We start from the raw sequence: 13,983 nt of genomic DNA on the forward strand, positions 1-13,983 counted from the left end.
CAAAACTACAACAAATTAATGTGAAAACAACTCCAAGTTCTTTTAACGTAAATAAAATTAAAATTTAAAAAAACAATAATCTTTAAAAAATTGTAAAAATTTCTTAAAAATAAAACGAGTTTCTAAAATTAACTCTTTTCTATCCGACTTCGAAAGAGCTAAGAACTGAGATGGACACCGTGGAAATTAATAAATACTTCTTACTTTATTATTCACCATTCGTGCGTTATCATTCAAAATACCCAAATGCATTTCGCAAAATTTTCTTTGCCTCTTCAGTGGATATTACACCTTTACGACAGTGTTACATTTATATTCTATCAAATTTTCCCAGCATGCATCTACAGATAGTCCGGTATTCAGGTTAATGACATTTGCATAATTTTTGATACAGTAATGTTCCGCGATACGTCTTGTTACAATATTTTCAAATTTGTACAATATTTTATACATGACGTATCGCGGAACATTACTGTATCAAAAATTATGCAAATGTCATTAACCTGAATACCGGACTATCTGTAGATGCATGCTGGGAAAATTTGATAGAATATAAATGTAACACTGTCGTAAAGGTGTAATATCCACTGAAGAGGCAAAGAAAATTTTGCGAAATGCATTTGGGTATTTTGAATGATAACGCACGAATGGTGAATAATAAAGTAAGAAGTATTTATTAATTTCCACGGTGTCCATCTCAGTTCTTAGCTCTTTCGAAGTCGGATAGAAAAGAGTTAATTTTAGAAACTCGTTTTATTTTTAAGAAATTTTTACAATTTTTTAAAGATTATTGTTTTTTTAAATATACAATAACCGATCCCATTGCTTGATATTTGTTTTTAAAAATTAAAATTCTCAATCTGACAATTTAGTATTTAATGTCACACTACTGTTAATTGAGGAAACCAACTACTTTTTATTAATGAAACGTTTTATATTTTTTATGAGTTATCGTTATCATTTTAATCCTTGGAAATTAATGTAATTTTTTTTTAATCATCATTGAGTGTATATGCACAATACATATTGTATAAGATTTGGATAACATAAACAAAGAATAAAAATACAAATAAGATAAAAATAAATTTAGTATAAATCTTTTACCAGATTATTAGCAATTTTAATGGAATTTATTATATTAAGCAGGGGAATCCAAGCAGAGTTTAGTGATATCCTATCATTGCTATTAATACTGCATAGATGTTTAGAGGTGATTTAAATGTAAATTAGCTGTAATATTCTTATTATAGAACAATTTCTACATTCTTTTTTGAGTAAGGAAGTATTTCAGAAAACCTCTATTTTTCAACATGCCCAATTTGTAAGCAAAGTTTGAAAACCAGTAGGGCCATGTGTTCAGCTATGTTCTTTTAAATAAATCTAGTGGTAGATCAATTTAAAAAATATTTGTGTTTTTTTTTTAATGTAACAGCATATATACTCGATTTTAATATAGCATTTATTTGCTATTTATTATGTAAGATGTTCATCACCTTAGGCAACCTTTTTATAACTAGTTTATAATTTAAGGATTTTGTGTAAGATGCCATTATATCGTGCCATTATAGAGTTGTATTTCTGGAATGAAAATTTGGTTATCATTTTTCATGGCTTGTTTTGTAGCAAGCTTTTATAATGTTGTTAATTATATTTTATGGGAAGCCATAATTTTTGAGGAATTAATTTGGTACAAGAAAGTTCATCTTGGCCACTCTCGCTAACTAACAGTCTGAGTTTTGGAGATGGGATAGATCCCCTTGACACAAGAATTCTAAAATAAATGCCACTAAAATTGTTAATAATCTGATAAGAGATTTATACTAAATTTATTTTTATTCTTTATGTTATCCACTGTTATACAATATGTATCATGCATTTACACTCAACAGTGATTAAAAAAATGTTTTTATATTCCGTTTTCCAACATAGCAAATGCTGATAATGACTTTTGGTGAGTTGAAAATGCCTTCATTAATAAAAACTAGTTATAAGAAGTCTTTTCTATTCTCTGTCTCAATTAAACACTTTGCAAGATGTCGTTATCTCATATTCAGATTACTTCAAATTGAATACTGAAATGAAATCAAATTGTTATGTTATAAGTTGTTCCCCATTTTCAACCATCATGAAAACCCATAGCAAGGTAAATTTTGCTTTATCAAGAATTATGAAGTTGATAAAATCATGAAAAGTAGATGATTTCCTCAATTAGCAATGGTTTGATATTATTGATTATGGTGCCAAGCTTTAAGTACTTTAATTTTCGTGTATTTGACTTTCATTTATTTCAAATTGTTAGCATTTATAAAAATTTAAAAATGTTAATATTTACATTATATTAAGTATAGTCTAATTAGTAATGTATATGTTACAGTCAAAACCCAAAATCTATCAGAACCCAAACTTACTAAGCAAAACTAGTAAGATCAGGCTCTGTAAGATTCAAAACTAGTAAGATTGTTAATTTTAGTTTTAACTACTAAAATCTAGAATTCACTGTCTGCTGTTAGTAGAATCTAGTAATTACTGAGAAAAGCAATAAAGTATTTACAGTTCTTACTGAGATTCTGTAAATCAGCTAAAAGTGTTTTAAGAAGTTTAGACCAGTTTCGATTAGTATCAATTCTACATTGATTTTACCCATAATTTATTAAAATAAAATGAATTGTTGTATTTTGAAGGTCAACAGCTCCCTATTAATAGTTTTCTGATTATGTTCCAATTCTCTTGCTCTAATTCTGCTCTAGGCGAATTTTCTAGCTATAGCTCCATTCCACATAAATTTTCTGGTTCAAGTTCCAGCCAAACATTTCATTTTTAAGTGCAATTGTTTGAGATAGAAGCACATTATCAAAGCATTTTATCTTATTAATTTATTTATAATCTGTTTTTATTGCTTTATATAAACAATAGAAATAAAGATCTTTTGATATTATGTAACAATGTATAATTTAGTATTATTCTCAAGATATATCAAACTATAATTAAAAGGCAAGATATTATAGAAAAGGAATTAGATAGCAATAAACAATTAACTAATTAGTACTACTCACTAGTTATTTACCATTACTAAACCTGCACCTGATTCAAAGTGGTTCACTTCAATGTGAAAATTGAAGTGAACCACTTTGACAACTGTGAAAAGTTGTAAGCTTATTACAAAAGACAGAAAAAGATAATGTCTACCACTGTCTGTTGGCATTATGTAAAAATAATTTATTTTGTGAGTACTTTCGACAGCATATAACTGTCCTCAAGAGGACAGTTATCACCCAAACATCAACCAACGTTTTTTCAAATTGCTTGTCCCACATGCACATAGAAAATTTAAATTACACATATACACTTTACAAAATTATACAATAACACAAAAATATGATGATATGTAAAAGAAAAACATCAAGAATAAAACTGGATTAAAATAAAATACATAATAAAAATTAATAAAAACAGTTGTATAGATTATCTTATTTCTATTAATATTTGGCATATATAGCTATTTAAACTGTATTATTAGAAAGATTATAACAGTACTTAACATATAAACAAAATTAACATTGCAACATTAATTTAACAACATTTGCAACATTTAATTATTATTTAAAAGTGTCCATATTATGTTATTATTGATTACAGTTGATATAAATTAATTTTATTTAATTTTGAAAAAATATACAGAATATGTCAGGAATATATCTCTCTTAATATATTTGCAAGATAAAAAGCTCAAAACTTTATAGAATAAGTAAAGAAATTAAAGCTAACTCAAAGCTGTCTTACAAATATAAATAAATTCAAACAACAATAACTTTGAAACAACAAAAGAATTTACTAACTATAACGTTTTTGGATATCTTTAATGTCCTTCTTCCTGTAGGATACTAAATGAAATGCTAATTCATTTAGTAGTTATATTTAGTAGATAGTTATTCTGTGTTTTAAATGATAATTTGTGCAACTGACTTTAAGGGAATTTATATTTGCTCAACAGTTATTCGTGATATGCATTTTTCCAAATATAACTGTTTAGACATTAAAGCTTGCAACTAAGCAACCAAGATTAATATCAAAAAACAAAAGAGTACGATCTAATAAAGGTCCATTATTATTAGGTTACCCTTATTTTTCCAAATTTCATCACTATTACACTAATCATAAGCCAAACGATCAGGGCTTGATATGATTTTCATATACCTAGAGGGTTAAACTGAAATACAATTAAGAAGTATATAGATAGTGAAATAATAAATCTTTAACTTAAAATTGGGTGAAGAGTATGGGACATTCCGGACATGTGGCATTGGGACAAATAATGCTGCAGTATATTTAAGTATATATGACAATTGCTCACTCATGTGAGGACCCAAACGGGGGTTGACTGGGAGGTCTGAATGGAGGTGTTAACAAGATCTTAAAAATCTCCTTTTACAATGCAAAGGGATGAAATTAAAGATCTAAATTATACAATGGAAGTTTTTTTTGAAATATTTAAAACAATGGAAAGGAATAAAGTCGAGGAACACACGACGAGAGAGGAATCATATTCACTTGCGACATTGACCTTTCCCACGCCCTCCATTGGGTTTCGAATTGGCACCAGGTGACAATGAGAGACAATGAGTGACAATGGAGAGGCGACTTAGGGGAAAACATTATAAAACTGTTGTTTTCAAGGACACTTTTTAGTTCTTGGATGCATGAATTTTCCTCTCTTGGTCGTGTGCTCCCGAAACATTGGAATAAAGGACCCTTTTCGGACCCGGTGGAAGCATCATTAATTGCTGTCTCCTAGCTATCTCCAGATCGTCAGTTTGCCAAGAGAGAAGCAGCCGAAGGACATGCTATACGCCCCGGGGCCTACGGATATTTCACCGTCCATGTTGAACTACAAGTCACGTAGACACGAACATTTGTTGAACTCTTTTTGGACAATTATTCCTGTGCCTTTTGTGGTTCTACATCGTCAAACAACAGCAAATTGTAAGGAAATTTCTATGTTTATTAAACGGTTTTTGATGGTAACCTGTCTTAGTGAGTCTGTCCACTCCCACAAGACCGGTTGACCGCTCGACCACCGTAACATTCTTTCACTCCAATCGGCTAACCTCACACTCAGACAATTTTTTTGGGGGCCCCCAAGAAAGTGGGGGCCCTAAGCTATAGCTTGTGTAGCTTATACGTAAATCCTGCACTGCAAATGATTGGGTATTAAAAACTTTGGGCTTTGAGATGTTTGCTTATCTATTGCACTAATGGTTTTTTTCTCTAACTTTGGGTCGAAGGTAAATGTTTTAAAAAATTTCTGATTATTTGATCAAATAAATTCTTATAACTTTGCAACCACTAAACGAGAAGAGCTTCAGTAAACATTCATTGTGAAGAGTAATGTCTCCATGTATACCATTGAAATAAGAGTTTTTCCCTTCAGCATGAACTTTCAGAAGAATTCTATGTTCCCAAACACTGTTGCCAGCAAATGGGCTTATTTTAAACTTCATTGCAGGAGAATTTACACGATGCTAGTGCCATTCCAATGATTGTCTCTTGGTTTCTGGCTTTAAATAATGGAATGACATTTCATTTCCTGTCACTATTTGAAAGCTATCCCTTATTATCTTCCTTGTCTTAAAACATGCCAACAATTCAGAATAAAATCAACTTGTATTGGTCTTTGTGGTTTTCTGTCAGCTGATGGGAGTACATGCTGTTACATGCTTTTGAAAAGTTGCTTGTCCAATGTTCAATTCCAATACCAGCTCTTTTAAAGTTAGGCATCTGTTAACAAAGATCATGTTTGTGCACCTGCTGCACTGTGGCCTCCAACATGACTATTAGCAGTTTGCCACTTAATGTCTAATCTTGAATACTATTATGTCCATCTTTTGTCAAAAATCGCAGCCCAACAACTGACAGTTCTGCAGCCAACAGCTTCATCTTCATATACCTTTTCCAGTTGTAACCTATGAATATAATGTTCATAGCAACTGGAAAAGATATATGAAGATGAAGTTGTTGGCTGCAGAACTGTCAGTTATTGGGCTGTTTTGTATCGAGTTTGTTTTCGACACTGTTTCACATAAAACACATAGTTAATTAACAATTAACTTTATTCACTCTCGGATACAACTGACTGGGGTGACGACTGCACAAGAACTCAGCTCCCCGACCACGAAAGTATGTAGGAATTTTCACCCCTGACCTGACACTCAGATCAAGTTACACCCGACCGTTACAACAGATCTTCCCCCTCTAAAACGAAGTCTCGGAGATGTGCAGGTAGTGTCCGTGTTCTAGAGCTCTTTCTAACAGGTGGTCCTGTGTCTTGATGTTGATTATTCTGGGGAGCTGGATGTTGGTTATTCTGAGAAACTGGATGTTGCCTGTTCTGGAGTGGTTGTTCTCTTCGAGCTATCAGTTGATCAATATGTCTCCTTTCTATAGTTTCTTCTGGTGAAGCTATCATGTATGTATATGGTCCGGTCTTCTTTGTCACCTTACCTGGTTTCCACTTCTTTGCGTCTCTATAGCATCTGTAATTGATGTTGTCTCCTATCTGGAATTCTCGTATTCTTGTTTCCTCTATTCTATCCTTATATAGGTGTGGATTTAGTCGATCATAGATGGTACGTAGTCTTCTTCCCATCAACAGTTCTGCTGCCGTTTTACCTGTAGTACTACTAGGTGTTGTGCGTAAGCTAAACAAAAGTCTGGGGAGCAACACTTCAGTTTTTTCTTGGTTGTGATGTAATTTTTCAATTCTCCTCTTTATAGTTTGCACTTGTCTCTCTACTTGTCCGTTGGAAGAGGGATGATATGGAGGGGTAAATATGTGCTGTATCCCATTTTTACGTATAAATTCTTCCATTTCATGGGATTTAAAGCTTTGGTGATTGTCTGATACAATTGTATTTGGTAGTCCATGTGTACTAAATATTCTCCTCAATAATTTCACGGTTTCCTGGGTTGACTGCGTTTGTACTTCTTCTACCTCCACCCACTTCGAATAAGCATCCACTAGAATAAAATATGTATGTCCATAGTGTGGTCCTGCATGATCAATGTGTACTCGGTCCCAGGGTCCCGAGGGTGATGGCCAATGAGTATCCTTAACTGGGGTTGGGTTTGACCTCTGTTCTTGGCATTTTCTACACATCGATACAGTCTCTTCAATTTGGGAGTCCATTTCAGGCCACCAAAAATAGCTTCTGGCTGTTCTTTTCATTCTAGACATACCCTCATGTGTGGAGTGTAACAGGTGTAATAGCTGTGGTTGCAAGGTTCTAGGGATAACTACTCTTTGTCCCCATAAAATGCAACCGTGGTGAATTGAAAGTTCTAGTTTTCGCCTAGAAAAAGGCATAAGTTCTTCTGGACTACTCAGTGGCCATCCGTGTAAGATTGCATGTTCAACTCTTTTTAACACTGAGTCTTTGTTTGTTTCTCTGCTTACTTCCTGAGATGTGATGGGCAATTCTGGCTGTTCAAATATAAGGAATATCTCTCCTGGTTCAGGGATAGTCTTGTCTTCCACAGTAGTTGGTATACGAGATAATGCATCGACATTAGTCATCTCTGCTGACCGACGATGTTCAATCTTATATGAGTATGCTGCTAATCTTAAACACCAACGAATCATTCTGGGTGAGATTAAATCAGGAATTGGTTTAGCAGGGTTCAGAAGGCCCACAACTGGCTTACAATCTGTATATATAGTAAAATTTCGGGCAGCTAGGTAATTATGAAATTTTGTAATGCCAAAGATTATAGCTAATACTTCTCTCTCGAATTGTGAATAATTTCTTTCTGCTGGGTGAAGTGTCCTCGATGCAAAGTATATAGGAGCTTCGGATCCATCTGGTAATATGTGTGAAAGGACTGCTCCCACTCCATATGGTGAAGCATCACAGGATAACACTACTGGTTTATTTAAATTATAATGGATTAATAATGTTTCTGGTGTTAACATCTTTTTTATTTTCACGAATGCTTTGCTGTGTTCTTTTTTCCAGATCCATTGTTTGTTTTTATCAAGGAGTCTATATAAGGGTTCAGCTTCGGTTGCTTTATCTTTCAAAAATCTATCATAGAAGTTTACAAATCCCAAAAATGCTTGTAATTCTTGTTTGTTTTTCGGTTCCGGAACCTGTTGGATCGCCGCAATTTTCTCCGGTGTGGGCCGAACGCCCTGAGCATCTATCAAATATCCTAAAAATTTAAGTTGGTTAGTCTTGAATAGGCATTTGTTTTCGTTTAGTTTTAGTCCAGCTTCTGAAATCCGGTTAAGAATTTTCCTCAACTTTTGATGTAGGGCTTCTTCATTGAGTCCCATGACAAGTATATCATCTATCATCACAATTGTCCCTGGAATACCTCCTACGATCTTTTCCATCTCTCTCTGGCAAATAGCTGGACAACTACTCACTCCAAATGGTAACCTTTTCATTCTGTATAACCCCTTGCATGTGTTGATAGTCAGAATCTCAGACGACTCCTGGTCCACAGGAAATTGGAAGTACGCTTCCTTGAAATCAAGCTTGGCAAATACCTTTCCACCAGATAGTGAAGCAAGTATATCGTTAATGGCCGGCAATGGGTATACATCTACTTTTATTGCCTCTCTGTTTACAGTGCAGCGGTAATCTCCACATAAACGTACACTTCCATCTGGTTTTGCAACGGGTACCACAGGAGTGGCCCACTTAGAAGTTCTAACTGGTTCTATAACTCCTAACTGATGAAGTCGATTCAACTCTTGTTCTACCTTTGTTCTCAATGCAAAAGGAACCTGTCTTGCCCGCATAAAAATAGGCTTAGCTTCTTTATTTATCGCTAAACTGACTGCCTCGCCTCTAAATAGACCCATTTCTGAATTATTGAATAAATGCTGGAATTCTTGTATCAGATCGTCTGCATCATGTTGGTGATAAAGTCCCTCTATTCTGATTCCTAATGGTTCAAACCAATTTCTTCCAATAAGTCCTGGTCCATTTCCTTTAATTACTAACAATGGCAGATTCCTAATTTTTCCTTTAAATTGTACCCTCACCATTGTAGTACCCACTACCTCCAGATTCTGATCAGTCCATGTCTGTAATTTGACTTCTTCCGGCTCTAACTTGTCTCGCTGGATTTTGATTTCTTTTAAGGTCCGTTCGCTCACTACAGTGTACCCAGACCCTGAATCAATTTCCATCAGGATTGGTATATTTTCAATCTTGAGTAAGATTTTTAAGGGTGGTATCTTACTTCCCTGTATTTTGAATAGAGATGTATATTCCTCGACCTGGTTAGACATCAAATTTTTATGTTCCTCAATTCGGTGTACTTTGGCTCTCTGGCTGGATATCTCTTTCCGTGGTGCCCCAATTTGGTTTCTTCCCTGGTTTGCAAATTTTCTTTGTCCACTCTTTTGTTTCGTGATACACGCCTTTTCTATGTGTCCCTTGTTTCTGCAGAAGTTACAGATTACCTGAGCAAATCGGCAATTATTCGGGTTATGACTTCCGGTGCATCGAAAACAGCGTAATATGGCCGGCTGATTCTTTCTCTTGTAGTCCGCCTTTAAGTTATACACTTGGGTGTTGTTTCCGTCTGACCCAAGCTGGCTAACATCGTTAGACGCTGCCTCTGCTGCCAATGCTGCATCCAAAATGGCCTTATAAGTAGTGTCCGTTTTCGCCAATAACACGTGTTGTATTCCTTTATCCCTTAAACCTGCCACTAGCCTATCTCTTAACATACGCTCTAGTGAGGCGCCGAAGTTGCAATTCATTGCAATTTTCCGTAGTTCCGCGACATAGTCGTTGATACTCTCTCCCGGTTTTTGCGACCTCTGGTTAAATTTGAACGATTCGACAATTTCACTAGGTTTCGGGTTAAAATGGCTATCAAGAGCAGTAATTACTTCATTGAAGTTAACTTGTGTCGTTTCTTTCGGCGCTATGAGTGTGACTACAAGTTCATATAAAGTTTCACCGCATACAGTAAAAAATAAAGCACACTTATCTTGGTCATTTTCAATCTGGTTTGCCTTCAAGCAAAAATTAAAGCGGTCCTTGTAAGTTTTCCACTGGCTGTCCATCTTGAATGGTTCGAAACGAACTCCACTGGTTGATGTTCCTGGGAACGACATTTCTGGCTTTTTATATCGAATTGTAATTTCTGCTGGCAAGTCTGTATATTATTCCTCGTCGCCAATTTTGTATCGAGTTTGTTTTCGACACTGTTTCACATAAAACACATAGTTAATTAACAATTAACTTTATTCACTCTCGGATACAACTGACTGGGGTGACGACTGCACAAGAACTCAGCTCCCCGACCACGAAAGTATGTAGGAATTTTCACCCCTGACCTGACACTCAGATCAAGTTACACCCGACCGTTACAACAGGCTGCATGATTTTTGACAAAAGATGGACATAACAGTCAGTGGTGTAGCTAGCATGGGTGACACCCGGTGCGGATATCGTGGTGTCACCCTTTTTAATTCTTTTATAAAACACTGTTGAATTGTAATATCTTTGCACTCGAGCAACTTGAATGCTATATTGAATATGCGATGTCGCGATGTATGAGTGTAGATTTATAGAATAAATCATAGTAAGATTTTTAGCTGGTGCAAGCCCTCGTGGCGTCTCCTCATAGCGAAGAAACTGTCATGGGAGGTGAGCCGTTGACCTTTTTTTTTTCCCTTTGGTACAGGCCTACCGGGTGTCACTCCTACACGGGTGACACCCGGGGCGGGCCACCCCCATTGCCCTGCCCTAGCTACGCCTATGATAACAGTACTTACTGACAGTCTTCTTAACTTCAAGAACTCAATCACAGTGCATTACTTTTGACAAATATTGAGCAAAGTGCCATTTTTAAAGCATTTGTCATGAGTGCCACTTACAGGATGCACACAAACTATATGTGCATAGATGCATCTATATTCTTCAGAAATTTTAGGACCATGTACTGGAAACTTTATTTTAAAAATATCAGTGCCTTTCTTTTGGAGGCCCTCTTGTAACATTAATGGTAAAGTTGCACAAAATAATTTTATCGAACTATCTTGTTTTTAAACATACAGTAGAGCATTGATTATCTGATAACTGAAAAGTCGGATAACCGAAAAATATAAAAAATACATTATTAGTATAGTGTATTAGGCCTGGTTTAAATACTAGCCTCCCTTTCATGGTTGAGCCAATGCTGCCAGCTAAAACATGCAAAAATTTAACAAAAATAATATTAAAGTAGCCAAGACATAACCAAATATTGTAGTGCCACATCACTAGCGGACATTTGAATTTGCCAACTAGAACGCTGTCGGTTAATCGGGGGTCGGATAATCGATGCTCTACTGTATTATAAATACTATAATTATCAAGTGCCCACGTCCTCCCAAGGCACTCAACCGGCCATCGCGACCCCGGCAAGGCGTATAAATATAAATAAATAACGACTAACCCGTTACAAAGCTACACATCCACAAGAGCCGAATTAGAAGAGCCGAATCCTTGCCGGGGTTGCGATGGCTGGTTGAGTGCCTTGGGAGGACGTGGGCACTTGATGTGTCCCCAGCCGGCATTGTACTATAATTATTTCTAAAATTTATTTTATAATGTAAAATATTGAACTCAAAAATTTGAAATTTTATATCTGAGTCAAATAAAAATTTAAGTATACAAAAATGAATTAATTTTTAGTTACCAGTAAATTTTAAAACTTAATATTTTATAAATAACATTTATTTAGAAAACAATATTTATATAATTTTGTATTTTATATGATAATATAATTACTTATTTTTGAATCAAGCAAAACTCTATTTTTTAGTGGCAATCTGAAGATGCAGTTTGTCTAGCTGACTATTGTGACATAATGAGATGTGATGTTCTTGGAAATAAGTTAAAGACTCAAAAGACAAAAAATGATGATAATGATCAAAGTTTTAATACAGTTAAATTATTGGAATTATCCAGATCATCATCAGATTTATGTAATGAGAATACATTATTATTGTTACAAAATAAATGTAAAGTAAGTATTTAATGATTAATTTTATATTAATGTTTTAAAATATTTGAAATACAGGGTGGTTATAATTAAAGTTGCCCTACTTAGACCTGTCTAGAGCCTGTTCTCGTGGATGTATTTTGATGAAACTTGGTATATATGTTATATGGACCATGGGGGGAAAAGGAAAATGCAAAAAAAATATTTAGTTCAAATTTTTACTACTAGGTGAAAAAATGGCACATGAAGAACAAGAAAAACAAAATGGAAACACGCAAAAGGTTTTTATTCACAACATTTGTTCAATGTGCAATCCATTTGCATCAATCACGTGTTCAAAATGCTTTACGATGCTGTAAGGCATTTTGAACGTGTAATTGATGCAAATGGATTGCACATTTGCATCAATTACATCAATTACACAAAAATTTCTTAAAGAATCATAATAAACAGCTTCTATTGGACCACACATGCAAAGCAATTACATATTAAAAAGATAACAAAAGTAGATATGAACAAACAGCATAGGTTACATGTATGTTTACATCTTGAATGGACAAGAAGTGTTTAGCAACTAAATTTTGGAGGTCATACCGTATTTTTGCAAAATGACTGACATGCTGGTCTATACGTGGGAGACCATGAAATCAGATATTTCCATATGGTAGAAACTGGCATGCTGGTTTAAATGAGGTTATACATGAATTTTAAGAATTATTAATAATAATATTTAATTCTATACAAATTTAAATCTTAGTTTACACATGCATCAACTAAAAGTTTGATGATAAAACAGTAAATCTGAATTTCCAATATTCAGTGTGTCTTGAATCCCCAAATTGATGTCAGAGACATCTATGCTTACAGTAATGTGCTATAATTAGGGTTGCCAGACATTCTTTATTTTTAGCTAAGCTGTCCTTGTTCTTTATTGAAACAAGAAAGGATACAATTTGTCCTTTACTTTCATTTTTCAATGCCAGTGTTTTGTAACAAAAAGTGGCAGATTTCTTCAAAGATTTTCTTTATTTATCAATTCCCATCTTCTCTATAGAAAGATCTGATTCAGCATTAAGTATTTGTTATGTATTTGTTATGTATGTAAACCTCCAGAGGATAACCCACACCGAATTGCCCCTTGACCTAGTTAGGCGACCCCGCACCTCTGACCTTTGTCTTTGTCGTGCTTCTTTGTCTTCGGGCAGTCGTGCGTTAGCTGTTGTAACACTTAGACCTGGAGGCACAAACGTTACGTTGTATTACCCGCCGTTACGTTCTATTTTAATAAAGTTGTTTATATACGTTAACAGTAATCATTTATTTTACGGACACAACAATTGGCGACGAGGATAAAATTGACGACAAGGATAAAATTAGCAATGAAGACAGAAAGGATATAAAAATGAATGAACTTACGGAATTAATTTCAACTCTGGATGTGTTTATCAAGAAACTCAGAGTCAGTCAGCGGAGACAAACCAGAACTATCAGTTCAACGAGTTCTCCAAACGCAAGCCTTAACCTTCGAAACTTACGACGAAACGTCCGAGACCTTTGAAAACTATTCCCAACGACTGGATAACTTTCTCAAAATCAAAGGACTAACCGGAACTGACGCCATTACTGAAGAAGCTAAGGTAATGATATTAATCAATTGTCTTGGACCGAAACATTATCAGCTACTGACCAACCTAACGGCACCAGAAATACCCTCTAGGCGAACCTTTGCTGAATTAATGAAGTTACTACAAAATCACCTAACACCCAAACGAAATATCCTAACAGAACAGCATAAATTTTTGTCCAGAGTACAACATAATGGTGAGTCCATTTCAAATTACGTGACTTCTTTAAAACAACTCTCGAAAAGCGCAGATTTCAAGTCTAGTTGTAACAATGCGGACTGTATAAAATCCGTCATAGATTTAATGTTAAGAGTACAATTCATACGTGGTTTACGAGACGCCGACATCCGTG

At 34.7% G+C, this 13,983-nt stretch overlaps 1 protein-coding gene across 4 annotated transcripts in view; it reads left to right on the forward strand.

Annotated features, from left to right (window-relative positions):
* Positions 1-13,983, forward strand: part of LOC136978756 (uncharacterized) — a 43,088-nt gene that overhangs the window by 14,198 nt on the left and 14,907 nt on the right. For all 4 annotated transcript variants that reach the window (XM_067274569.1, XM_067274568.1, XM_067274566.1 and 1 more), the window contains one exon: positions 11,827-12,030. In XM_067274569.1, the coding sequence (XP_067130670.1) occupies positions 11,827-12,030 (204 nt within the window). The remainder of the gene's footprint in view (positions 1-11,826; positions 12,031-13,983) is intronic.

Source organism: Centruroides vittatus, unplaced genomic scaffold, assembly GCF_030686945.1.
Source record: "Centruroides vittatus isolate TY-2023 unplaced genomic scaffold, ASM3068694v2 contig_549, whole genome shotgun sequence".
NCBI classification, from domain to species: domain Eukaryota; kingdom Metazoa; phylum Arthropoda; class Arachnida; order Scorpiones; family Buthidae; genus Centruroides; species Centruroides vittatus.